Genomic DNA, 25,457 nt, shown 5'->3' on the forward strand with positions numbered 1-25,457 from the left:
GCCAAAATGAAAAAAAACAACACAAGCCATTCTTTTAGCCTTCCCTTCCCTGCCCGTCCGTCCCGTTCTGTCCCCTCTCCCGATGTGCCAGAACAGAATGAGAATATTTCGTAAACGTCGTAATCTTGGGTTTGTTCTTGTTTGTTTGGTATCCCCGTTTCCCTTGAAACCAATGTACTTAATCGTCCCATATAATGTACTGTCCCACAACCCGTTCTCCGGGACCTCCATCCGTTCCATTACATCTATATCACACCCATCTTTTCCCTTCGTATATTGCTTTTTCTCTCTTCTCTTTCACACATAGGTATAATATCCATCGCCAGTGCAAGCTCCTTTACCGCAAGTTGGAGGCTTGATCGGGCAAGAAAGTTCCCATGCTGAGATCGCTGTGCGTGGCCGCCGTCTGCCCGCCGAGCGACGCACCGCCAGCGTCGCTCCCGGGCGTAAACAGCCTAACGGACTTGCCCTTGGGCCGAGCCACCAGCACCTGGGCAGGACACACAACAATCTCGTCGTCATTGTTACCGCCGTCGTCGCCCTTCTTGACGACGAGCGGGAACAAGACGATACGCACAACGGCGCTCTGGGCCTCGAGAGCCTCGTTGGTAGCAGACTTGTCGGCGCTGCGCTCATTCATGAGCGCCGCGTTGAACGTGACAGTCTCGGCGAGCTCGCCGTCGGCGTCATACTCTGGTTGCAGCGGCGGGAGCATCATGTACTCGGCGCGCTGGGTGCGCATCTCGATGGAGAGGTCGACGGCCTCCCGCATCACACGGCGCAGCTGTGATTGAATTTGGTCCTCCAGGTTGGAAGGGGGAGGGAGGACCCTGGACAGCGTTTGGAAGATGGCTTGGACCACGGCCTCGGTGTCGAGGTCGCGCTGGTGCTTGAAGCTGGGGCGTTTAGAGAGCAGCGTCAAGGTGACGGCGCGCCATTGTCGGACAGCCGGGGGAGGGCCGACCTCGGTAAGCAGCTTTTCCAGCGACTTGAGCTTTTGTCGCTGCTCGCGGTCCATGCCAAAGAGGTAGCGAGTGAACACAAACTCCCAAATCATGTTCATCGTCATGGACATGAACACATCTCGGCGCCTGACACGGTCGCCGAGGTAAGTGTCCACATCGGTGCCATCGAGGATGGCGTTGTCGAGACGGTCAATGACCTTTTCGTCATTGATCTCGTTTGTCTTGCGGCAGGCGCGCATGTCAGAGAACTTCGAGAAGCGCAGAACCCACTGCTGTACGTGAGAGCAGAGCTGCTGACATCTGTGGTCAAAGTGGTCGACATCCTTGACATTGAGGAAGTCGCTGTCAGCGCCCTTGGATGCCAGGATCTGGCGCTGCATCTGTCGGATCTTGTCCTTGGCCGCATCGAGCTCAGAGCGTAGGCGGCCAATCTCGGCATCCTTTTGGAGCAGTGACTCCTGGAAGTGGTTATGCTCGGTGCGCGCTTGCTCTAATTGCCTGGAGGCATCAGAGTGCTGGGTCTCCAATGACCGGTAACGCTCATTGTGTTGGGCAGCAAGCTGGGTATTGGCGCTGTTCAAGCCCTCGTTGACCTCTGTCAATCGGGCAACCTCCTTTTGTAGAAACTCAAGTGATTGCTTGAGAACGTCGATTTCGGCATCGCGCTCTGCCAGAATGCCAGAGGCTCTGTTGCTGTTGTGGGTATCGGTCTGAGATCGGGCGTCTGTGAGCATGCGGTTCTCCGCCATCAATTGTTCGACGCGGGACTCGAGCTCGAGGACTTGCATGCTCTGGCGACGTCGCATGCTGTGTGGACGGGTAGGCGATCGGGGAGAGCCGATGCGGCCTTCACCGAATCCATCCTACGATTGAAGGTCAGTCAAAGTTCGTCGTGACGGTGGCTAGCGATGCTGTCACAAGCGCTTCCAGCTAAAAACAAACACCACCTGGGAATCGCAGGCGGTGAGGCAATAAAGCAGATAGAGAGAAATAATTGAATAAAAAATGTGCGTGACTTACGAAGACGTCGGCCATGTCCTTGGTACGGACACGACCTTCGTTGGCGACGGGGGTGTTTGAGGAGCTGGTCGGGTCCTTGGGGTCCTTGTTGAGGTCAAGCTGACTTCGTTGGCTGATGGATCGCAAGTCTCCGCTTACACGCCTGTCGACCCGGCGAAGAGGCGGGGTGGCGGTGCCTGACCGTTGGATGCCTGGGCTCTCAGGCCGGAACTTAAGCGGTTCTGGCGTTAGCGCCCCAGTGGCCCGCCGGTGCCGTGACAGGCTGCTGTTGGACATGGACCTGCGCGCTATAGGCTCTGTAGGTGCTGGAGACTGCAGCCGTGCTACCCTGTCGGAAACGCTGCGATTACCTGGTGGCGGAGTACTGCGTGGTGACGAGACTGTGCTGCTGATTGCTGCACCAGCCAAGGCAGCCGACGCCAGGTCCTGGTACTTGTTTCTTCGCATCTCAAGCTCTGGGCTGATGCCCCGTTTGTGCTTCTGCGGCTCTGGAGTCAACTCCCTTCCTGCAGGCTCTCGCAATACGGGTGTTCTGGAAAGTGGGTGATCGCGAGCCTCTCCTTCGATCAGTGAGGTCTTCTCCGGCGACTTGACTCTCTCCAGATCTCTAGATCGTCGTCTTTCGCTTTTTTGAAACCTCAACTCTGGAGTCCGTTGTCCATCGCGGCCTGGTGATCTTTGTTCCTGCCAATCCCGAAGATGAACTCCGCTGTCTCGTTGCTCCTCATTATCGAAACCTCCCCTTCTGAGAGGGTGAGGCGAGCTGGGTACAAAGCCGCTGTCTCGTGTTGGGTCAGGTGAGCCTGTGGTTGTGCGAGAAGCAGGCCTGTACAGCAATCGAGGTTCGATATCGCTTCCATCGTGACCCTCCTCCTGAACGGGCGGCAAGATGCTCGGCACCGGACTCCGGAAACCGCCCATCTCAAAGGTCCGCTCAGGGCTGTTTGGTGAACGTCCGACGAATAGATCGCGACGGGCCTCAGCCTCGAACCCACGATCGACTGCTTCATCCATATCGCTAACCATGGTGTTTGTCATGGGAGACCTGGTACCCCGGTTCAGTGAGCGTTGTTGTGTCGTGATGTTGGCAGGCTCGCTCGCTTGCTCCGTTCCGATTTCTTTGCCAAGAATCGGGCTCTCAATGTTGTCGTCTTGAGCCTTCTCCTTGAGCGGTGCTGTGAGGCTCAGAACATCCTTAGCCTGTTCCTCCTCCTGTGACCTTCCTTTTGATACGTCCTCTACCAAGCCTTGAGATACTGGAGACGCGTTGGGCTCTTGTTCATAGACAATAGTCTCCTGTGCTTCAATGGGGACGCCCTCCTGTTGCTGAAGCGAGGGACCGAAAACGTCGTCCGCCATCATGCTTGTTCTTGTTGACTGCTCAGGTAGCTGGTCATCGGCCGTATTCTCGCCGCCGCCCCAAAAGTCTTCCACCTCTTTGCTTGCAATCTCGCTGACATGTTTCCTATCGGCACCTTCCCAGAGAGAAGGATCATCAAACATGTCTTCCTCTTGTGCTGCGCGCTTGTCCTCGTACTTCGACTTCTTTCCCTTCTTCTTCTTACCGCTGCTCGATTTGCTAGCAAAGACTGCCGCACCGGCAGCCATTGCTGCTGCCCCGACTGCGGCGCCGATGCCTGATGACTCGGATGCCTTCTTCTCTGGTGTGATTGGCTGGACAGATTCATCCGGCTTGTGGTCATACTTGTGCTCCATGTACGAAGCGGCGATGTCAAGGGATGCAGCCGGCTCTGGTTCCCGAAGAGGCTCATCTTTGCCCGCGCTGTGCCCAGGAATATTTTTTCCAAGGGGTGTATCAGCTTCCGGGGTAGGGAGCTCATCCTCAACCTTGCTGATGCCCGCTGCTGGTGTCTCACGGTCATCAAAGTACGCAGCAGCAACATCTCTAGAGCTGACAATCGGCTCGGGGAGGAGAGTGTCGGACAACTCTCTCGTCTTCATCTTCTTGCGTTTGTTTGACTGATCGAAGGGCAGTTCATGAACGACGTTGCTGGTCTCCTGTGCGGGAGTGAGATCGATGTCTACTGACTTATTCGAAGTAGGAGACGTGGTATTGACACCCACAGGCTCGGGAACTATGCCTGCAGGTGATTCGAGGGCTGATGCGGTTTCTGGAGGTGGTGGCGCTGAAGGGCTTCGAGTGATTTCGCGAGGTGCACTGTCGAAATACTCAACCGTGTCTTCCGTATCTTCAGTTCGGCTAGGTCCAGGCACAATCGTTCCTTGTTCCGGCTGTAAGTTGGCGCTGATGGGAGAGCGATCCAGTGAAATTGACTGCTTCTTGCTCTTTTTGTTCTTCTTCGACTTCTTGGCGGCGGGAATGTCCCATTCATCATCACCAGCAGCGACAGGTTCAGTCATTAATTCTGGTTCGAGCATAGCCGCTGTCTGATGACCTGGGTCTTTCAATGAAATAGAGCCCTTCGCAACATCCGTCTCAGCAGCGGTGACCGGGAGGTTCTTTGACGTCTCCAGTGCGGCGAAGCCGCCTTGAGGTAAGACTGGGGCGCTGGCCTGCTCCTCAACGATCGTTTCTGGCTCATCCGCAAAGGAAAGTCTCTTGGCCTTCTTCTTGTCCTTCTTAGACTTCTTGGAGACGAACTCCTCCGCAATGGGTTCTTGCGGTGCAAGGTCGATGACTTCGGGCTCCTGAACGATCCCCCGAGAGATGTCCTCAGGCCCTGGCTCGGCGAAGGTGGCTTGCTCAGAAGCTTCGGTGGTCTCGAGGATGGGCGAGGCCGGCTCCTCAAACTGCACCTGGCTGGCGCGCTTTTTCTTGTCTTTCTTAGACTTCTTGACGACAAAGGTCTCTTCAGGTTCCTCCGTGAGGGCACTTTCACGGACATCTGGTGCGCTCGTTGCCTCTACGGGGCGCTTATCGTCCTGTTCAGACACATCCATTGGAGCGCTAGGCAAGACTTCATCCACCTGGTCAACTGGGATCGTCTCGTCACCGACAACCTGCTGCGGCGTAGATTCAGTAGCCAGCGTATCTTCGGAGATTGTCTGAACTTGGTTGAGATCTTCTCGGCGTTCAGGTGTCATGGCGTCCATTATTTGGGGGCTAGCTGAGGCGTCAAGAGTGGGGAGGGGTTGAGGCACTGAAGTGGATTCGAGGGATCTGTCTGTTGCGAGATCATCCCTCGTGAAGGCCGGCTTGTCGCTCGAAGCATGGTCCTCGTGTGTCGAGATATCTTCCGCTGGAAGAGGCTGTTGATCGAAAGCTCGCTCGGTTTCTTGCTGCTCCGTCGACTCAAGCTTAGGTGTTGCCGTGCCAGAAGCCAGGGGCGACTCGGGTTCGACGTCGTCGAATGCCAGGCTCTGTCGCTTCTTCTTTTTCTTGTCCTTTTTGCTCTTCTTCGCAGGCATGAAATCGTCAAGATCAGCAGGAGCTGCGGCCTCTGGCTCGGCCACGACGTTGGAACTTTCGACTGAACGGACTTGATCAGAAGCACCCTCGGGCAAATTCTCAACTGCGATGGGAGCGATGGATTCTTGCTCAGTCGAAGGGGCAGCATCAGACTGGCTGTCCAGTCCTTTTGGCTTGGATTCAAGGTCCAGAGTGGTCGTTGGCATGTCGGACTCTGCAAACTGCCTTGGCTGAGCATCCTGGGAGTGGACAGCTGCGGGCTCAGTCTCCGGAATCACTGAGGCTGACCCCTCAGCAGGCAAGGCCGTTCCCTCCACAGGCTCGACGGCTGAGCTCTCCCAGATGGATCCTGCGGTGTTTGGCTTTTCGATGGGATCGGTGGCAGTGTTTTCCAAGGTGGCCACTTGCTCCTCGGCAATTGGAGTAGGGGGTTCAAGCTCCGTCAATGTAGTAGACTTCTTCTTCTTCTTCTTGTCTTTCTTAGACTTGTTGACTGTGAACTCTGAAGGCTCCTCGGCAGCCGCTGTCTCTTCGGCAGTCTTCTCGGGCTTAAGCTCGATTGATTTCACAGAAGCTGATGGCTCAGGCTGGTTCTCGGCCAAGAGCGCAGGAGAAGGTTGTTGTATGTCTGCCGCCAGCTGTTCTTGTGAGACATCCTGCGATGACGAAGGCTGTGCTACCTCTGGAGCTGATACTTGTGTCGAGTCAGCCTCAAGTGACGGTTCCACTGAGGCCTTATCAAGCGGGACATCTGAGGCCATCTTGCTATCGGAGGTCAGGGGCGTGTCGGTAGTCATAGCATCATCAATATGTGCTACTTCCTTTTCGTTGTCTTCAACGGTGGTCTCCATCGGTGTCTCGGTTCCAGATGCAAGATCCAAATCCTGCTCGACCATGGACTTCTTCTTTTTCTTCTTGTCCTTAGATTTCTTGACGGGCGCGTTCTCGGGCCATTCTTCCTCAACTGGTGCGTCGATTGGAAGTTGGGAGTCCTTAGCGATGGAATCTTGATCGATGACAGTCTTCGGTTCAGCCGAGGGCGCTGGCGCGAGGATTTCCGCCACGGAACGGTCCTCCACCTCTTGAATTGGGGTGGAAATTGGCTCTGCCTCGGGGAAGTTGGCATCTGTAGGAGTCTTGACTGGCTCGACAGAGATATCGGGCGACTGTATTTGATGCCTCTCAGCTTCGAGTGCATCAGCTGGAGTGGCAGCTCCCGATGTGATCTCAATGTCGTCCTGAGTCTTGCCCTTCTTCTTTTTCTTGTCCTTCTTTGACTTCTTCTGGAAGGCTGGAAATTCGTCGTCGATGTTTGGAATCTCGGCAGACGCCTCAACAGGGGTCTCGACGGGGGCCACACCGGGAATTTCAGCGGAATAGTCTCCAACTAGGGCTGAAGTAGCATCTGTATCAATGGTCGGCAACTCGGCATTGGCCACGTGCACCTCCTCGGCCTCATTGGTAACAGAAGGAGGCTCGCTTTCTACCTTTGTCGTCTCTCTGACGTCTACAGTGACGGCATCTACCTGGGGTTCCGAGATGTCCACCGAAGTTTCTTTGGTCGATTCGGTTGAGTCAGGTGCAGGAACATCGGTGCTAGCGGCAGCCGGTGCTTCTTGAACATCAGGAGTAGATACATCAAGGTGGTCTGAAGGCTCCAAGACGGTGGGTGTTGTCGTTCCAGAGGGGCGATCCGAGTCGTCCTGAAGCTTGCCCTTCTTCTTCTTTTTCTTATCCTTCTTAGACAGCTTCGGGGAGAAATCATCCTCCACAGATTTAGAAGACTCCTCGGCGGCAGCAGCAACATCGGCATCTAGGAGAGGCTTGTCTGTTGCCATCGTTTCGGTGGCCTCTTTGGCAGGCTCCTCGATAGGTGCTTTGGGGCTCTCGAGATGCATCGACTGATCGGCAGACTGGTCGATTGTGGCACTTGGCATTGACGAAGAAGGCTCCTCTACTGCGGCAAGTATGCCCTCGGTGGATAGAGTAGGATCGCTCAGCGGAGGCTCCGGGACGCTCTCAGCAATAGCCTCGATAGAAGGCTCTGCGACAGGTTCGCTTGATTGGGCGGCAATACCAGGCGAAGGGCCAGATTCAGGCTCAAGGATTTCCAAGGCCTTGCCCTTCTTCTTCTTGTCTTTCTTCGTCTTCTTCTCGATCATCGGGAAGTCGTCATCGACATTGACATCCGGAATTGCGGAAGTATCGATCTGGCTCTCAGGCTTTTCTGACGCCTCCTTCACCTCAAGAAGCTCAGGACTAGCATCCCTAGGAGCATCCTCAGACGTCGCGGCAGTCTCTACTTCAGGTGCGGGTGGCTGCTCGGATGAGACGTCTGCCTCGTCGTCTGCAGCCTTGTCGTGGTGGATATCCTTGACTTCAGCTGCGATGACCCCGGCGGCGGCTGCAGCAGTAGCAGCTGCTGCCATTTCGGCCATCTTCTTCTTCTTCTGTTTCTTGTTCATGCCCTTGAAAGGGTCCTTCTCGTCGATGGGTGATGCCGGCTCGGACTTGTCGATGGGCTTCTCTTCGGCAGCTGCCTCTGCAGGAGTCTCTTCGACGATCTTGCTCTCAGCTGCCATCTCCTCGGGCTTCTCTACAGGGACTTGTGGAGCTTTTGTAGTGGCAAGCTCTGAAACTGCAGTGGCTGCAGCCAACTCTGCAGCAGCGGCCATCTCAGCCATCTTCTTCTTTTTCTGCTTCTTGTTCATGCCCTTGAAGGGTTCCTCCTCGACCTGAGCCTCGACCTGGGGCACCTCTGCAACGGGCACATCTTCAACAGCCTTCTCGTCGGTAGCTTTGTCGGCAAGAGTCGACTCCTCGGCAGTCGGGGCTTCAGCAGGAGTCTCTTCAAGAGCGACATCTGCAGGTATCTTATCGGCAACCTTGTCCTCACCAACCATCTGCTCAACTGCCTTCTCTTCGGCCTCAGCAGCGGCCATTGCAGCCAATTTCTTCTTCTTTTCCTTTTTGCTCAGGCCAGCGAAAGGGTCCTCTTCGACTTGAGGCTGCTCGAGCTCCGGTTCGGGCACGGGCTTCGACTCAGCTGCAGTCTCCTTGGCAGCAGACTCCTCAACAATAGGCTCCTCGTCGACGAGCTTGGCTGGAGCAGGCTCAGAAGGTACTTGTTGGGCCTCCGAGACAGCCTCACCAGCGGCAGCAGCTTCGGCAGCCTTGGCGGCGGCAGCTATCTCGGCCATCTTCTTCTTCTTTTGTTTCTTGTTCATACCCTTGAAAGGGTCTTCGTCTGCCTTGGCTGGCTCTGATACTGCCTCTGACACAAGTTCTGGTTCCGCCGCGCGTTCGGGCTCCACGGCGGACTGCTCCTTGGTCGGCGTCTCGATCGTAGTCTTGTCAGAAGTCATCTCTTCGACAGGCGTCTTGTCCTCGGTGGTAGTTTCCAGTCCGGACGCGTCGTCTGTGGAATGTGTCTCGATGGGGATCTCATCGGCAGACTTCTCATCGGAAGGCTTCTCAACGGCAGGCTCCCTCCCAGTAAGCTCCTCCTCGGTGGAGGTTCTCTCAGCGACCAAGTCCTCTGTGGGGTGCGACTCGACAAGCTTCTCAGCGGCAGCTTCGTCTTCCGTGGGCTTCTCGACCTCGACAGCTTCGACAGTGGCGGCAGCCTCAGCGGCTTCAGCGGCCGCCTTCATCTCGGCCATCTTCTTCTTCTTTTGTTTCTTGTTCATACCCTTGAATGGATCCTCTTCAGACTTCATCAACTCCGGCGTAACCTCTGGCATACTCTTGACTTCATCTGGAGTTTGCGGTTCTGGCGCAGAAGGTTCCTCGGCAGCGGTTTCCTCAGTAAGCCGCGCCTCTGGTGGGGTCTCAAGAGTAGCAGGCGTGGAGTCGGCGGTTTGTTCCTCGGCGGCAGGCGTGGGTTCCTGAGCAACGGCCAGAGCGGCAGCGGCAGCGGCCATCTCTGCTTTCTTCTTTTTCTTCTGTTTGTTGCTCATGCCTTTGAAGGGATCCTCCTCGACCTTAGACTGCTCCGATTCCAGAGGCGCCGTCTCTTCGATACCCTTGTCTTGCTCAGGCTCTACTTTGACAGATTCTTCCTTTTGCTGCTCGGGAAGCTCAGTCGTGACGATGGGCTCTTCCGCGGGTTCCTTCGGTTGGGCGATCGCTTCGTCACCAGGAACGACGGCTTCTTCGCGAGCTTCCTCCACCTGCGATGCGGGTATCGATTCCGGCGTGCTTTCTGCCTCTGGAGCAGGAGAGTCCTCTAGAATATCTTGCGCGGTGTCCTTGCTCTTCTTGTCCTTCTTCGATTTCTTCGAGGTGGTAAGCTCTTCCTCCACAGTAGTCGGCGTTTGGTTCTTAGAGATGGGATCTTCGGATACAACGGTTGGTGACTCGGTGTTCGCCGCTGTCTCTGGTGGAGTAGCCACCTCCTCCACGGCTTGGGGGTTTGGCTCCTCTGCGGCCTGCGTGACGGCAGGCATTGCTAGTGGCTCAGAATTCTGCGGTGCTTCTAATAGGTCAATCTCCTTTGCCACGAGCTGCGCTTCCGGCGTGGCTGGCGGCTCATCTTGGGTGTCGGAAGCAAGACTGTTCTTCTTCTTCTTATCCTTCTTGGACTTCTTGGTGACAGCTGGGAACTCTTCCTCTGCAAGTGGAGTGGTGTTGTCTGCAGGTGTCTCGAGCGGTGCTGGAGAAGGATCAGTCTGGCCGGAAGGCTCTGATGGCAGTTCCTGCTTGACTTCGGATACTCCAGCCATAGGGGCAGAGGAGGCTCCTGCTTCCAGGTTGGTAGGCTGCAAAGTTGCTGGTGAGTCCTGGGTCGGTGGTTCTTCCTCAGACTTCGAAGTCGAGAGGTCCTGAGCACCGGCCTTTAGCGGGCCTTTGGACTCTGGCTCTGATGAAGCTTGCACATCTTCAGATGGAATTTGTGCTGCGTCGCCAAGCAAAGGGGCGTTGTCAGGTGAAGCAGAGGAAGATTTCTCTAGCGGAGTCTCCAGTTGAGGGAGTTCCTGGCTATCGTCCAATGAAAGACTTTGCTGCTTCTTCTTCTTTTTCTTGTCCTTCTTGCTCTTCTTCGTCGGCTCAAAGTCATTGATGTCGGCCTCTGCTGGTTCGGCCGGCAGCTCATCATTTGTCGTTGGCTGTGGTGAACTTTGAACTTCGTCTGATGTGCTTTCCGCCGGGGCCCGAACCTCTTCACTTTGCTTGGGCTCTGCGCTCTCCGGGGTGTCCGCAGACTCCTCTGTTGACTTGTGGTCGCCAGCATCATTACCCTTGGAGGCTTGGTCTACTGAAGACTGTAAAGGCGCTTCAGGCTCGGTGGGAATCTCGCGCGTTTCAGGCGCAGGCGAAGGCTCAGTGCTCTGCTCTTCCACTGCAGCAGATGCCTGAGCTGCAGCCTTTTTCTTTTTGTCTTTTTTACTCTTCTTGCCAGCTGGTTGAATTGCCCATTCATCCTCGCCAGCCTCGATTGCTTCTCTTACGGCGGTTGCTTCCGGGGCGTCCGTGACATTCGGCCCCGCCTGCTCCGGTGCTTGGACTGATTCGTCAACGGCCCTGACAGCCGGGGCTCCATCTTCCACAATCGGTGACTTGAGATTTTGGACATCATCCTGAGGAATTGGTTCAGATGTTGCAGCCTTGGTCTTCTTCTTGCTGTTCTTCTTTTCCTTCTTGGACATCTTGCTCGAGCTTGAGGGCTCAGAACCAACGTCGTCTTCCTGACCGACTTGTGTTTCGGTCTGTTCGGGGTCGTGAGTGGTACTCGGGTCCCCTGTTGGTTCAAGGCCGGGAAGAGTCTCCGAAAGCGGCTCTATTTGCGGCTCCGGCAAGATCGGTTGACCCAAAGATTCCGATAGATCTGACTGACCCGGGAATCCAACATTGGCGGCGAGAGAATCGAATTCGTCTCTCTGGTTCTTCTTTTCTTCTTCCTTCTTTTCGACGTCTGAAATTTTGTCTAGTTGTTGAACGTCTTGCAGAAGGGTCTCGGTCTCGGCAGTAGAGTCAGTAATCCCCGCGTCAGATTTTTTGCCAACCTCCAATGATGTCTGACTGGGTACCTGTCCCTCCTGTGTGCCCTGTCCTAGAGGTTGGGGGATCGCCGTGTTTGTGTCTTGGTTCGCCAAGGCTGTGACCGGGGGTTGAAGTGGGTCTCCAGCCTCCAGAAGCTCCAGGGCCGAGTCGGTGAGGGCCGGTCCCACGGCTTGGTCATCCGCTATCCGCCTGTTTTGCGTGTTCTCCAGTGATTTGTCGTCAATCGGCTCCACACCCGCATGCAGGCCGGGGTCCTGGCTGCCGACCTCTCCCGTTTGAGCGTTGGATCCCGCTGATGGTTCGTCAATGGTGTCAGGGCGGCCCGCAGCTTCGGGGTCCGATGTTGCACCAGCCTGAGCCCTAGCCACCTGCTCCGCGTCTACCTCGTGCTCCCGCTCTAATGTCTCACCGCCCTTCTCGTTGGCCACTTCAGCGCCGCCTTCACTGGAAAAGGCAGGCGTTGAAGGCTCCCGGGTCAGAGAATCCATTGGCTTGCCTGCAACTCCCCGCGTGCTTGTGTTCAGCCCAGGAGATGACGGAACATCATCGCTGGGGGTCGCGGTTGTGTCTTGCAGTGTGGGCAGGGCCTCCTCACTGGGCTCGCCTGCAGGGTGCATCTGTGCTTGGCCATCAGAGTCGAGATCCTTCTCCGCCACAACTGTGGCTGTTTGTTGGTCGACATCCTCGTCTAAACCTTGCGAGGTCGGAACATCGCCTGGACTGCCTGCTTCGGGCAACTCCCCTGCCCTTGACGCATCCTGAGCCGAGCTTGGCTCGACAGTGGAAGATACCTCAGATATGGAGTCGCGTTCGATGTTGCTTGTCGTGTCCAAGCCACCGTCGCCTTCATGAGGCATTTCAGGCTTAGGTTCAACAAAGGTCGAGAAAGACTCCAGTTCAGGTGCCCAGGTCACGGATTTCCTCTTCTTCTTGCCCGCAGTTGTAGCAGTCGGCCACTCAGCCTCTGTCGGCGTGTCTGCTTGCGGGAAGGGGATTTCGTCACTGCTAGGCTCTCCCGATGGAGAGGTCAAATAAGCGGACTGTTCTCTTGTATTCGCTACATCTGCCGAGTTTTCGAGGGTACTCTCCGGGTCCAGGGTGGAAGACTTCTTGCCCTTCTTCTTCTTCTTTCCCTTTTTGGTAACAGTTGGTCCTGGGTCTGCCTCCTCTGAAATCTTGCTGTCCGTAGCGAATTCTCCGCTCGCGGTGGGTTCTTGCGATGATTGCTCCATCTCCCCAATCTTGTCTGAAATGGTCGTGTTCGAGTTTTCAACGTCTGTGACCGTCTTGTCTGTGATTGACTCGTCCGTGACCGTCTCGTCCTTAGTATCCTTCTTGTCCGAATCCTTGGTAGCGTCCTCAACGGCCGGCTCCAATGTTATGGCGGCAGCGACAGCTGCTGCGGCGGCTGCAGCAGCCTTCTTGGCCTTCTTCTTGCTCTTCTTGGATGATGCTGCTTCGGGTTCAATTGGAGACTCCGGACCACGATCCTGCTGGTCCTCGGCGAAGGTTTCTTGCGGTTTGGACTCAAGCGAGTCAACTTGGCTGTCAACAAGTGTCGGCTCCTGGGAAGCATTCTCGAAAACCTCGTCTGGGCTAATGGGAGTCGCAGGCCCTTGCGGAGGTGTGAGGAAAGCCTCATCCTGGCTTTCGGTCATTGTTGGCGTTTGAGGTTCCACTTGAGTTGCCTCCTCTACAGCGAAATCTGTCGGCTTGATATCAATTTCCTGCGATTGATCGGCTTTCTGCGCGTCAGTCGCAGAGGACTTCTCATCGATCGTTGCATTGGATGAAGTACCCTTTGCGGGTTCGGCAGGGAGCTCTTCGTTGATGCTTGGCACCTGGACATTATCTTCGGGTGCTTTCTTGTCCTTCTTCTTCTGTTTCTTCGACTTTTTAAGTGACTTAGAAGTCTCCTCGGTCGGAGCTGAATCTTGCTGTTGCTCAGTAGAAGGCGAAGAAGGTGTAGGGGCCTCGAGAGTGTCCGCCGTGACTGGGGCCGTCTGAAGGTTGGTGTCTTCTGGGTGATGTGCGTCCACAGGAATGGCTTCAGAAGCGTCGGTATCGGTGACGGTTTTCTGGCTGGACGGGTCTTCAGCCAGTGCGTCTGTAGTTGAGACATTCGATACGGGCGCTTCTGCCGCCGCTGTCGAAGTCTCAACCTCCGGGGTCTCAACAACCGGAGTCTCAACGACCGGAGTCTCAGCAGCCGGAGTCTCGATAGAAGTCTCAACGGCAGGAGTCTCAACGGCAGGGGTCTCAACGGCAGGAGTCTCGACGGAAGGAGTCTCGACAGAGGGAGTATCAATGGCAGAAGCTTTAGCAAAGTACTCGGGAGCAGGGCTCTCGATTCCCCAAGCATCGAACGCCGGGGTGTCGATGGCGGGACCTTCGCCAATAAGGGCATCGGTAGCAGCAGGCTCATTGATGGGAGCCTTGTTGGTAGGAGCTTCAGTGGTAGGAGTCTGAACGCCTGGGGACTGGAGGGGAGTCGACTCAGACGACATCACGTCATCCAGCTGCGACAGCGAAGCACCCTTGCCCTTCTTCTTCTTTTTCTTTTTCTTGCCAGATGCATCAGGCTGAATGGGCTCAGCCGGTGGCGGCTCCGTGAGACTAGGCTCAGAAGTTGCCATCGCGTTGTCAACAATGGCTGGCACATTGTCAGAAGTTTCAGGGGCAAGAATGGAGGCTTTCTCGGTAATATCCTCCGGAAGGGGGATTGCAGCTGCATCCTTCTCAGTCGGAGCTGGTTCAGATACATCGGTCTTCTCGGCAGCGTCTTCGGGAAGAGGCACTCCTGCAACATCCACTTCGGCAACAGTTTGTCGGGGGATCTGCTCAACGAAGTCGGTATCATCCTCAGGTAGAGGAATGGTGGTAGCATCTGGTTCAGTATCGGGTAAGACGGACGTCTCCTCCAATGCTTTTGCGACGGGCGCTTCGACTATTGCGTTCTCGACAGCAGGTTCTGCGGAGACAGCTAGAGAAGTGTCGTTATCGGTCGGTACCAAGTCCACTTCCGCAGCAGAAGGTTGTGTGCTTGCATCTGTTTCGGTGGAAGAAGGCTTTGCTTCAGGTTCGTTCAAAGCTTCGGCGGTCTGGTCCTTCTTGGACTTCTTCAGCTTCTTCTTCTGCTTCTTGGACAAGGAAGTAGACTCGGCTTCAGCTGGGACCTCTGCCTCAAGCGGTTCAACCGGGGTGTCATCGATGATTTGATCAGCGGCCGGTGGCTGCGAAACCTCGTCGCTCTTTGAAGCAGAAATATCTTGGCCAAAGACTGAAGGTTGCTGTTGCCATGGGTCCTCGTCTAGCTGCCAGGGGTCGTCTTCAAGCGTGGCCAGGCTTTCTTCTGGTGCTAGAGGTACAGGCTGAGTCTCTTCAATAGCCGCCACGTCGGTGTCGGCAGGCTTGATGTCTTGGTCAACAGTTGCAACCTGCTGCTCAGCCAAGCTGTCAGATGGACCGAGTGACTTGTCGTTAGATTCGGAGAGGGGCGGCAGTGATTCCGATGGTGTGTCGAGCTTTTCTTGGGGGCCGCGGATATCGAGTCGCTGGTCAGGGAGGCTTTGCTGGATTTCAGCGGACTTGGCTTCTGGCGCCTCAGGGGCGGACTCTTGTTGCAAGGATGTAACATCATTAGTGGTGCCAAGCGACCTTGCTTCGATGTCCAATGTAGGAGTGTCTTGTTGAGAAGAAACAGTTGAGGGCTCGAGGGCTGAAGTAGATAGAAGGGTTTCGTTTGTCGCATCCAAAGACTTCTTGCTCTTCTTCTTCTTTTTACCCTTCTTAGTGTCAGGAACCAGAGGTGAAGCAGGCAAGTCAGTCTCGACTTCCTCCTTGGAATTGTTGACATCAGGCAAAGGTTCTTGGGCCGCATCTAGGGCGGGGGCGGGAACCGGCTCCTCCGTGACGGGAAGTGCCGGCAGCTGTTCAGCTTCATCCGTGTCCTTGGCCTCCTGAACATTGACAGAGGGTGCCAGAGAAGGCTCGGGAAGGACTTCTGACGCCTTGAGAGTCTCGCTGGCTTGACCAGCGCTAGCTTGAGCGGCAGCCTCAGCAGCAGCAGCCATCTCAGCCAGTTTCTTCTTCCTCTGCTTCTTGCTCAAACCTGCAAGCGGATCTTCCTCTGCCTTGAGCTGCTCCGGCTCTGTTTCAGGCTTCTTCTCCTCGACGTCTGCGAGAGAAGTGGTTGCAGGCTGCTCAAGCTCAATGGCCTCCTTAGCTTGAGAGATGCTGGTTTCAGGAGTAGCAGTTGCTTCGGCGACTAGATTGCTCTCTTCGATGGGTTGCGTCGGTGATGCGGCGGTGGGCTGTTCGACTTCCACTTCTCTGCTGACCTCAGCGGGTTCAGCAGCATCAGCGGCCGCCTTCATCTCGGCCTTCTTCTTTTTCTTCTGTTTATTGCTGAGGCCGGCGAAGGGGTCCACATCATCCATCGACTTCTCTTCGACCACGGGTTTCTCCTCGACCTCGAGCTGCTCCTCAGGTTTAGGCCGTCCAGCCTCCAATTCAAGTGATTCGTTGACATGCTCGTCAGGAATTGGAACGGCGGCGGCGGCAACTTCGGAGGCGGCATTAGTGGCAACAGCCTCTGCGGCCTCTGCGGCCGCCTTCATCTTGGCCATCTTCTTTTTCTTCTGTTTGTTGCTGAGGCCAGCAAAGGGATCCACCTCCTCCATCGGCTTCTCCTCGATCGCTGACTTCTCCACGGTCACTGGCTTCTCCTCGACCACTGGTTTGTACTCGACCTTGGGTCGCTCTTCGGTCTTCGGATGTTCAGCCTCCAATGCTAGTGATTCGTCCACATGCTCAGGAAGTGGAACAGTGGCGGCGTCAACAGCAGTAGCCTCGGCTGCTTCGGTGGCGGCAATAGCGGCGGCAGCCTCAGCAGCCTCGGCGGCCGCCTTCATCTCGGCTTTCTTTTTCTTCTTCTGCTTGTTGCTCAAGCCAGCAAAGGGGTCCACCTCAACCTCGGGCTGCTCTTCAGGTTTGGCTTGTCCGAATTCAGGGTCAAGCAGCTCCTTGACATGCTCTTGCTTTTCTTCGGGCTTGGCCTCTTCAACCTCTGGTTCAAGCAAGTCGTCGACATGCTCGGGTAGTGGAATGGCAGCAGCGAGCTCGGCATCAGGAGACTCCTTCTCCTTTGGGGCATCGACTGGCTTGAGAGACGTCTCCGGTTCGAGCGACTCGTTGGCATGCTCAAGAGGCGGAACTGCGGCGGCGGCGACGGCTGCAGCCTTCATCTCAGCCTTCTTTTTCTTCTTCTGCTTGTTACTCAGGCCAGCAAATGGGTCCACGTCGACCTCAGTCTGCTGTTCGGGCTGAGCCTGCTCAACCTCCGGTTCGAGCGACTCAGCGACATTCTCAGGTAGTGGAACAGCAATGGCAAGCTCGACATCGGAAAACTCCTTCTCCTTGGGGGCATTGTCTGGTCCAAGAGATTCTCTAGTCTCGGGAGAGGTCTCTGGGACAGGTTTCGAGATCTCAGGAAGAGGAACACTTGCAGCTGTTTCCGCTTCCGTGGTGGTCTTCGTTGCCTTCTCAGCATCAATTGGCGGCTCCGAGACGGCTTCCGGAAGGGGACTTAAGGAGACGAGGGGTTCCTTGGCTTCAGAAGAGTCAGCTTCGTTGGTTACACTAGCGGCAGCCGCGGCCGCGGCAGTAGCAGCTGCCATTGCTGCCATCTTCTTTTTTTTCTGCTTCTTGCTCAAGCCAGCAAAGAGATCCTCTTCACTTTTGGGCACCTCCTCGATCTTGACTTGCTCCTCGACCTTGGCCGGTTCTTCAGGCACCTCCTTGATATTCGACTGAGACATGTCTTCAACCTTCTCAGAGAGCGGTTCAGCTGAAGCTTGCTCGATCTCGCGGATCTCCGCAGCATGTTCAAGGATTGGCAAAGAAGTCGGCAGGGCCTTCGCGTCGAGAGCGGTGTCAGGCTGGTGCTCGATAGAGGCCAAGGAGTCAAGAGGAGCATCAAAGGCTTCGTCTGAGGCATCAGGGAGAGGGATAGCCGCCGCTTGTTCAATAGCGGGTAGGAAAGTGGACGGTGCCTTTGTTTCGATAGCAATCTCCGGCTTGGGCGTGGGCTGAACGTCAGCTAGGGACTCCAGGGGAGCTTCGAACACCTTATCCGAGACCTCGGGTAGCGGGATACCCGCGGCTCGCTCGGCTTCAGTTGTCTCCGCGGTCTGTTCAAACACAGGCGCGAGGGCGGGCTGCGGTGTTGTGTCTGCTTCGGAGGCAGCTTTGCTGTTCTGTTCAGTCGGCTCGGCAGATCGTTCAAGCTCCTGCATCTCGGCCTGAGCCTGCTCCCAAGCCTTCTTGATCTTGAGTTGCTTTTTTCTCTCCTTCTTGGAGAGCTTCTTGTCAGACGCGTCGTCCTCGAGCAAAGGCTCAGATGTAACGGTTTCGGGAGCGACATCTTCGACCAGAGCACTGCGATCCACAAGTACGTCCTCCGCGACAGATTTGCCGGCGTGATGCCTGCCATCAAGCACAGCTGGAAGGTCCTCGACTGCATGGGGTGCCTGAACAGTGGGCTCCACAGGCGGAGTATCTTGAGTTAAAAGCAGCGGGTCATCGGCGCGATCAATTGAGGGACCAAAATCGGCTGAGAGAAGCGCATGCTCGTCGGCAGACGCAGCAGGAAGCGGTGGCAAAACATCCAAATTAATCTCATCGTTCGAGGAGACAGCGACTGAGGGAATCTCGGCCAAGGGCCCCACAGATCTGTCGACTGGCGCAACGTCAATAGTGTTGCTAGTTGAGGCGTGAACTGGCTCCTCGGTTGGCATGGCGCGAGTCTGATCGATTGATGGCAAGAAGTCCTTGTCGGTGGAGTCAATTGCGAGGTGCTCCGCTGACACCAACGCTTCTTCGACATCTGGCGTAAGAGCAGAAGAAGTAGGCCCATCAGAAGGGAGGACAATGCCATCGACTGACGCGCCCTTGCCCTTCTTCTTCTTCTTCTTGTCTTTCTTGGACATCCTGCCTTCGATTATGGGTAATTCCGCTGGTTCGGGAGCATCCAAAGTCTTTCCGTCTCGACCAATCTCTGTTGACTTGTCGTGAGACTTGAGACGGTCTACGAGATACGCAGCTCCCAGACCAGCCGCGGCACCTCCCAGTAGAGCGCCAATAGCATCATCGCGGGAGTGGCCGTCATGGTCAATCTCGGTCAAATTGGCGGCAACATCGCGCGATCGGTTCAGTGTAGGGCTTGATGGTGTGTCTGGTGTGTCACGATCCATTAGATTTTTGATGATTGATGGGGGCGTCATGTGTAGGAGATACGAACTTCTTTCTTTGGACGTCGTCTCGACTTGTTCCGGTTCGGGCATCTCAGTTGCGTGTGTCACGGGACTGTCGGGTAGAGCAGGTAACTGCCCTGACTTGAACTCCGGAATGTTCGAACGGTGAGTAGGACTGGCAATGGCCGTTGCCGGGGATGTCATAGGGCTAGCAGGAAGTGCGGGCAGCTTCTCTAGCTCATGCTCTGACAAGTCCAACCCCCTGGCGGTATCTGCAGACGGGGGAAAGCCAGGTGATGCCGCATCAAACATGGCACCGGCATGCTGGACTGCGTGCTCTGCCTTCGGAGTGGTTTCCTGCGAGCTGAAACGGCGCGTTGTTTGTTCAGGATAGCGCGACATATCCGTGTCAAGACGAAGGTCAGGCTCAAAGGGCGATGCCTGAAGCTGATGGAAGTAATTCACATCCTCATCACGCAGGGTGAATTCTGGTGCAGGAGATTCCCGCGATGACGGCTCGCTTGGAGGCAGCTCTGGGAAATCAATGGGTGGCTCCATTGACTGAGCTGCGGATTCCTGACGAGCCTGTTCAAGCAGGTAGAGGGGCTTGATCTCGCGACTGTTCTCCCACGAGATGGGCCTCGAGGGGCGCCTGGACAGGGAAGCGGGATGAGGAGGGGTGATGTGTGTGGTCTCGGGGAACGTCGGCACCGCTGGCGAGGTGACAGGCGAGACTCCGAAGGTACCTGGAGACGAAGGTGTCGACCTCTGCCCCAGTCGCAGCTTGAAGGGTACGGCTGTCTGACTCGGGCTTCTGATCGGTGTCTCCATGTTGCTACGCTTGCGGGCGTGTGTCTTTGGCGTCTTGGTCTCGTGCTGACGCCTCCGCTCCTCCGGTGGTGTCTCCGGCCGGCTGTCGGGCAGGGCAGGAAGTTCATCCAAGTCTGTCTGGGTGGGAGAGCCAGGAGTGCTGGGCGGCATTGGGCTGGGTGGCAGGGGGAGGAAATCTCCGTACTGAGGGTCGATGGCAGGTCTAATAGTCCGCGGCACGATCTCAGGGTCGACGATGTCTAGGTCTCGCGGGGGACTGGCGGATCTCTCGCGATCTCGAAGAGCATCTGACGACTCTTCCAACTGCGGTTCGGTGGCGTTGGAGCGGGACATCATGGAGCCCAAAGCTGCCACGGCGCTCGCCAAGCCGGCACCCGCGCCAAGGGTGCCGGCATTATCTAAAAAAGACGACTTCTCGTCCTTGCTGGAAACATCCTTGCTGCTTCTGTTTCCAAACAGGTTGTTAAAGAAGCCGCTACTGCGTTTCTCATCTTCCTTGGGACTCTTCTTGTCGTCTCGGCTGCGTCTCTTACGTTCGGAGCTTTCCGACACCACCGACTTGGCATCGTCGTCGTAGCGAGTTCCATTCGAGTGTCGGTCAGACTTCTCACGACGAGACGAACGGTCAGAGGTTACGGAAGCTGCGTCTCGATCGTCCTCACGGCGACTCTTGGAACGACGTTCTGACTTTTCGCTCCGTGTGGCGGGATCGGACACAACTGAACTAGCATCCCTATCATCGAAGCGACTGCTGCGGGACCGGCGATCGGATTTTTCACGCCGGCTTGAGGGGTCAGAGACCACCGAACTGGTGTCTGCGTCCTCGTATCGGCTGCTCCGGGATCGACGATCTGACTTGTCGCGGCGGCTCGCAGGATCAGAGACAACTGAGCTCACGTCGCGGTCGTCAATCCGGCTACTCTTGGAACGGCGCTCGGACTTGTCTCGCCTGCTCGATGGGTCAGATACTACAGAGCTCACATCTCGCTCTTCGAACTTGGAACGGTCCCGCTGAGACTTGGCCGGGAGGTCGTCCCAGTCTTCAAGATCGTCGCGAGTGCTGCTTCGTTCGACGGTTGGGGTCGCGGTGTAATCGCTCTGTTTGTCGACGTCTGTCCATTCGTCTGAGCTCTGCTTGGATTTCTTGGACTTCTTCTTCTTCGCATGCTCATCCCATGCGTCGTCGCCGGCCTCTTGGGGTTCGGTAGAGCGGTATGAATCCCTCTCGGGCAATTTCTCGCGGGACGTGCTCGGCTCGTTGTAAGAAGATGGCTCTTGAGTTTCTGGCTCATCATCGTCATATGTGACAATGATTTCAGATCTCGAGCCACGACTCTTCTTCTTTTTGTCCTTCTTTCTTGTTTTCGCCGATGTGGAGGCTTCAGGGTCTGTTAGGGCAGCTTCGGACTCCACCGTTCTAGAGACGGGAGTCTCGTCATGAGGGTGTGTTGTCAGAGAAGAAGTGGGCAAATCCCAGGTGGGTGCGTCTTGAAATCCACGAGTCTTCGGGCCAAGCGCCACAACGGTTTCCGGGCTTTGAGGGGTATCGTAATAGCTGCTTGGCCTCTCATAAGAAGGGCCTGTCTCTGCGTAGGGAGCAGGTTGGTCTCGGTAAGCCGTTGTAGGCTCGCCATAGTAACTGTGAGGTCTAGCGTAGGCGGGCATTGCTTGCGAGTATGGAGCGTGTGCAGGGTGTGGTGCAGCTTCGGCGACATCGTGGTAACTGTGAGATCTGGCGTATGCATGATCCATCGGAGCAAATGGATTAGGCTCAGGTCGTGATGTGGCTTCGGGAACGTCATCATAGCCGTGTGGTCTTTCGTAGACAGGGGCCGGTGCAGACGAAGGAGCAGGTTCGGGCTGTGATCTTGGTTCGGGGGCACCATACGTCTCTTCAGGTAGCACGTTGTCGAGACTTTGCCTTTTTGATGCCTTTTGCTTGCGCTTCTCCTTCTTGCTCAGCTTCCTCGACGGTTCAGTCTCTTCAACTGGCGGCTCCTGCTCGATGAATGGCACCTCCTTAGCCTTGCCCTTGTCACGACGTTCTTTTTCACGAGGAGAGTCGGTCGCGTGGCCGTTGTGCATTTCCTTCTCTGTGACTGGTGTTTCTGGCACCTCGCCAATGACAAAGCCGCGGTCGCCTGCAGTGGGCCCATCATGGGTATGATCGGGACCATAGATGCCCAGGTCGGTGACAGTCTCGACGAACGGCTGCTGGTAAACGGCCGGCTCACTTTGTCCTGGTGGGCTGTCGCGACGCATGTAGGTGGGGTTGTCGATGACAATGTTGGGATCAAACCCAGTGTCTTGAAGACCAGCCGCCAACACAGAGGCAAATTCTAGATCATCTGCAAAGGCGCCAGGCATCCTAGACGTCTGAGGGCTAGAAGGCTTGGGGCCTGGGGCGGGAGGCAAGTCTGCGTCATCTTCGAACGACGTGGTGAGCTTAGATGGGGCGGCTTCGATGATGGGTGATATAGGCTCAACGCTGCGGGACTTTGGTGACTCTGGGGGACTGTGTCGCTCCCTTTCCTCTTCGGGCTTGCTCTCGAAAGGATCGCGCATCTTGGGGGCTTCAGAGGCTTCAGAGACTGCAGCCGCAGCAGCTCCACCGGCAACGCCCGCAGCAATGATGCCCCACGGTGAACTCTTGCCCAGTTTCTTTTTCTTCTTCTTAGACTTACTAGAGGTGCTGGACAGCTCCTTGATTGGAGGCTCTGGGCTCTCGATCTGGAAGCTCTTGGTCTCATTCTCGCCCCAAGTGACTGACTTGGCTGTGGGCGTTGTCGGCCTTTCCACAACCTCGCCTCTGGGTCCAAAAACGATTTCTGTGGCAGGCGCGGTCGCAGAAGAAGGTGGCTCAGCTGAAGTAACGGATCGTGGTTGAACAGGCTCTTGACTTCTACTGGAGGGTTGTTCCTGCGCTTGCTTTTCAGGGGCGGGCGTGTGGCGCGGGGTAACAACGGGTGTGGGTAAGACGAGGTTCAGCAGAGGTCGCTCACGCTCAGCAGAAGGATCGCGAGACTGGAAGATTGGCTGTGCGCCAGGATCGAGTTGACGGTGAGGCAGACGGAAGCGAGAAAGCTCGTCGGGGATGATGACATGATCAATGCGAACATCGGCGTTGGGGGCGTCGTACGGGCTCTTGTCGTGAGGATGATCCATCTCGGGCGGTGTTACGATGGTAACGATGTCAGGGCCCTCATCGTGGTCCTGCCACTTGCCGACGACAGACTCATCATGAGGAGACGCACTGCGCGAGCGGATCTCGTCCTTGGCGATCTTGCGGGCGATGACAGTCTCACGGTAGTACCGATCGGCCTCTTCCTGTATGGCGTCCTTGGTAGTTCGGGATCTGTCGCGAGAGCCATCCTCGGTCACATGATCGTTGCGATGCTTGCGTGATCTCTCCTCTTCGACGGCGATGGCAGAAGCAATGGCGGCCGCGGCTATAGGCACGGTAGCGTGCTTGGCCTCATCGTAGATGGACTTTGCAGCATGCTGTTCCTCCTGAAGGGAATCTCTCCGGCGGCGCGGCTCAGGGGTCCGGGAACGGTCTCGTGCTCCTTGCTGATACTGCTCCAGACGCTTCTCGAGTTCAAAGGAGTCTTTGCGGCTCATTCGGGATTCGGAGTAGTCGGGCTTCCTCGGCGGAGAATCGTCAAAGTTGGGTTCGCGGTCGACGGTCACGACCTGGGGAGTCAGTGGCCTCTTCGGGGTGGCGTACTTTGGCGTTTGGAACGCATCATCAGCGACCTGGAACTGGAAAGGGTCAATAGGGGCTTGTGCATTGGGGGCCTCGGGATGCTCCACCCCATGTTTCTCTCGGGGCGCCTCAGTCGGCTTCTCTACCCGCTTCACATCCCGGCGTTCGTCCACGACCACCACCGGCTTACGGTCATCCCTGCGAGGTTCCTTTGGTTCCTCACGTGGCCGGTGGTCATCTTTTGGGTCGTACTCAACTCGAATCTCGTCACCCTGGGGCAGCTTGTACACCTCCGGGCGAGGGTCAGTCTCGACGTCGGGCTTCTTCAAGGCCTCATAGGCGGGATCAGAACGGCCAGCCCGACGCTTGTCTCGGTCGTCGATGATCTCAACGTTGTTGCGTCTATGGGGCCGGCGGGGGTCGTTCTGATCACGAGGATCGCGGTCTTCCAGCTCAATTGGTACTGGGCGTTCGGGCTCTTCCTCTATACGACGGCTTTGCCAGGAATCGCGGAAGTCATTCCGATGATGGTCCCGTACCTCACTTCGACGGTCATCTCGTCGTTCCATATACTCGCCCGAGTCCCTACGTTTAGCAGCCATGGTCACACCCATAGCCGCAGCGGCAATGCCTACGCCAGCGATGGCATTCTCAGCAGCGCTTCTTCCCTTGGGCGGCTGGCGGGGCTGCTTAGAGTTCCGGCGCTCCTCCTCCTCGAATCTTTCTGCATCGTACACCTTGGACGGGAGAGGGACAATGGGAATAGGCTGCTGGATGGGGACTGGGTCGGGCCGGGCACGTTGAGGGACATCCTGGCGGGATGAGGTTACAGAGCTACGGTCGTAGTCAAACTTGTCCGGGTCTGAGGTCGGCACGGGGTATATACGCTGCATCGGTTGTTTCCCAGTCTTGGGCGATTCGACCTGCGCTACCGTCTCTTCGTGGTGGCGCCGGGAAGAGCCAGCGGACCGGGGGTCTTCTTCGCCAAAGCCGCATGGGCTTTTTACGGCGCCGCGAAGAGAGTTTACGGGACCGAAGAGGCGTGGGTCCACAATGGTACTCCTCCGCGAGGGTGGCTTGATCTGCTCCGGAGGCTCGTTTGAAATTCTTGCCGACTTGGACGGCTTGATGGAGGAGCCATACGCCAGGCCGTTGTCGGAATCATCCGTAGTAGTAGACTCATCTTCAGACGCCGATTCCCAGTCATCGTCCGAGGAGGAAGCGTTTTCATTAGGTTTAGAAGTGCCAGATCCTCTGGTCTTGGTGTCGCTCTTACTCTTACTACGGAAATGGCTGAAGGCGGCGGCTGCGGCTGCGGCACCAGCCGCGGTACCGGCCAGCTGGGACGCCCGTGACTTGGAAGCAGACTTGAGGTCATGCTCATTCTGCCTGCGCGCAATGTCTTGCAGTTGGCGTCCAATCTCGAGAATTTCTTCGTCGGTCTTATCACGAGGCATCGGGGGCCGCGGTTGTTGTTGGTGGGCGTCAGTCGGTTCAGCGCGGTACAACGAAGGACTCGCGTATCCCTGTGGCCTGGGGCTCGTAAGCTGACTCTTGTCGCGGTCAATGTAGCCGCGACCGTAAGCCATGTCAGAATTGACGGACGAAGAGGAGGAATTGCCAAAGGAGAGAATGCGGGCCTTCTGCTTCTTCCTCCTGCGACGTTTGCGCTGCTCCGAGGGGGCTCTGAAGAAAGTATTAAAGATGCCGCCAAACTTAGGGCTCTTTGCTGAGATGTTGAGCATGGAGGAGGAGGTTGAGGAGGACGAGGAAGAACTGGAGCCGCCTCGCGGGCGCATCCTCTCGGACTGATGGTTTCCTTGGTATGGCTGGGGTTGGGCATGTCGTTCGGGTTCGCCATAGCCTAGAGGCTGAACGAAGGCCTCGGAAGGGGGATACTGTTGTTGCGGCTGGTGGTGTTGGTGATGTTGGTACTGGTCGGGTTGGGGGTATCGTTGGGGCTCGCCATATCTCTGAGAATCGGGATATCTCTCAGAAGGGGCGGCATATCTCTCGGTTTCGGGGTATCTCTGAGATTCGGTATAGGATTGGGGGTATTGCGATTGCGACGGCGAATAGACGGACGGCAAAGGCTGCTGCTGTGTTGGGGCCCGAGATGATGGACCAGGAATACTCGATACGACGCTCTCGTCGGCAGCGCTGGCGAGTTGCTCGCGAGAATCACGGCGGTCTCTTCTTCGCCGCCGAGAGCTCTCTGGGCTCCGGCGACGCGGATCTCGCATCATGGTCGCGAAGGCGTATCGAAAGCTGTCGTGCGCATCTGTCGC

General features: G+C 56.4%; 1 protein-coding gene across 1 annotated transcript; it reads right to left on the reverse strand.

The window, feature by feature from the left end:
- Positions 1 to 337: 337 nt before the first annotated feature.
- Positions 338 to 25,415, reverse strand: CPAR01_14686 (uncharacterized protein; the record flags this gene model as incomplete). The annotated part of the gene is made up of 4 exons (XM_060498936.1): positions 338 to 1,828; positions 1,986 to 11,336; positions 11,406 to 18,613; positions 18,680 to 25,415. The coding sequence occupies 4 exons, from the start codon at positions 25,413 to 25,415 to the stop codon at positions 338 to 340; spliced, it is 24,786 nt and encodes an 8,261-aa protein (XP_060342399.1).
- Between the last annotated feature and the right edge of the window lie 42 nt (positions 25,416 to 25,457).

The sequence above is a fragment of the Colletotrichum paranaense genome (genome assembly GCF_030867605.1).
Source record: "Colletotrichum paranaense strain IMI 384185 chromosome Unknown Scaffold_16.1, whole genome shotgun sequence".
NCBI classification, from domain to species: domain Eukaryota; kingdom Fungi; phylum Ascomycota; class Sordariomycetes; order Glomerellales; family Glomerellaceae; genus Colletotrichum; species Colletotrichum paranaense.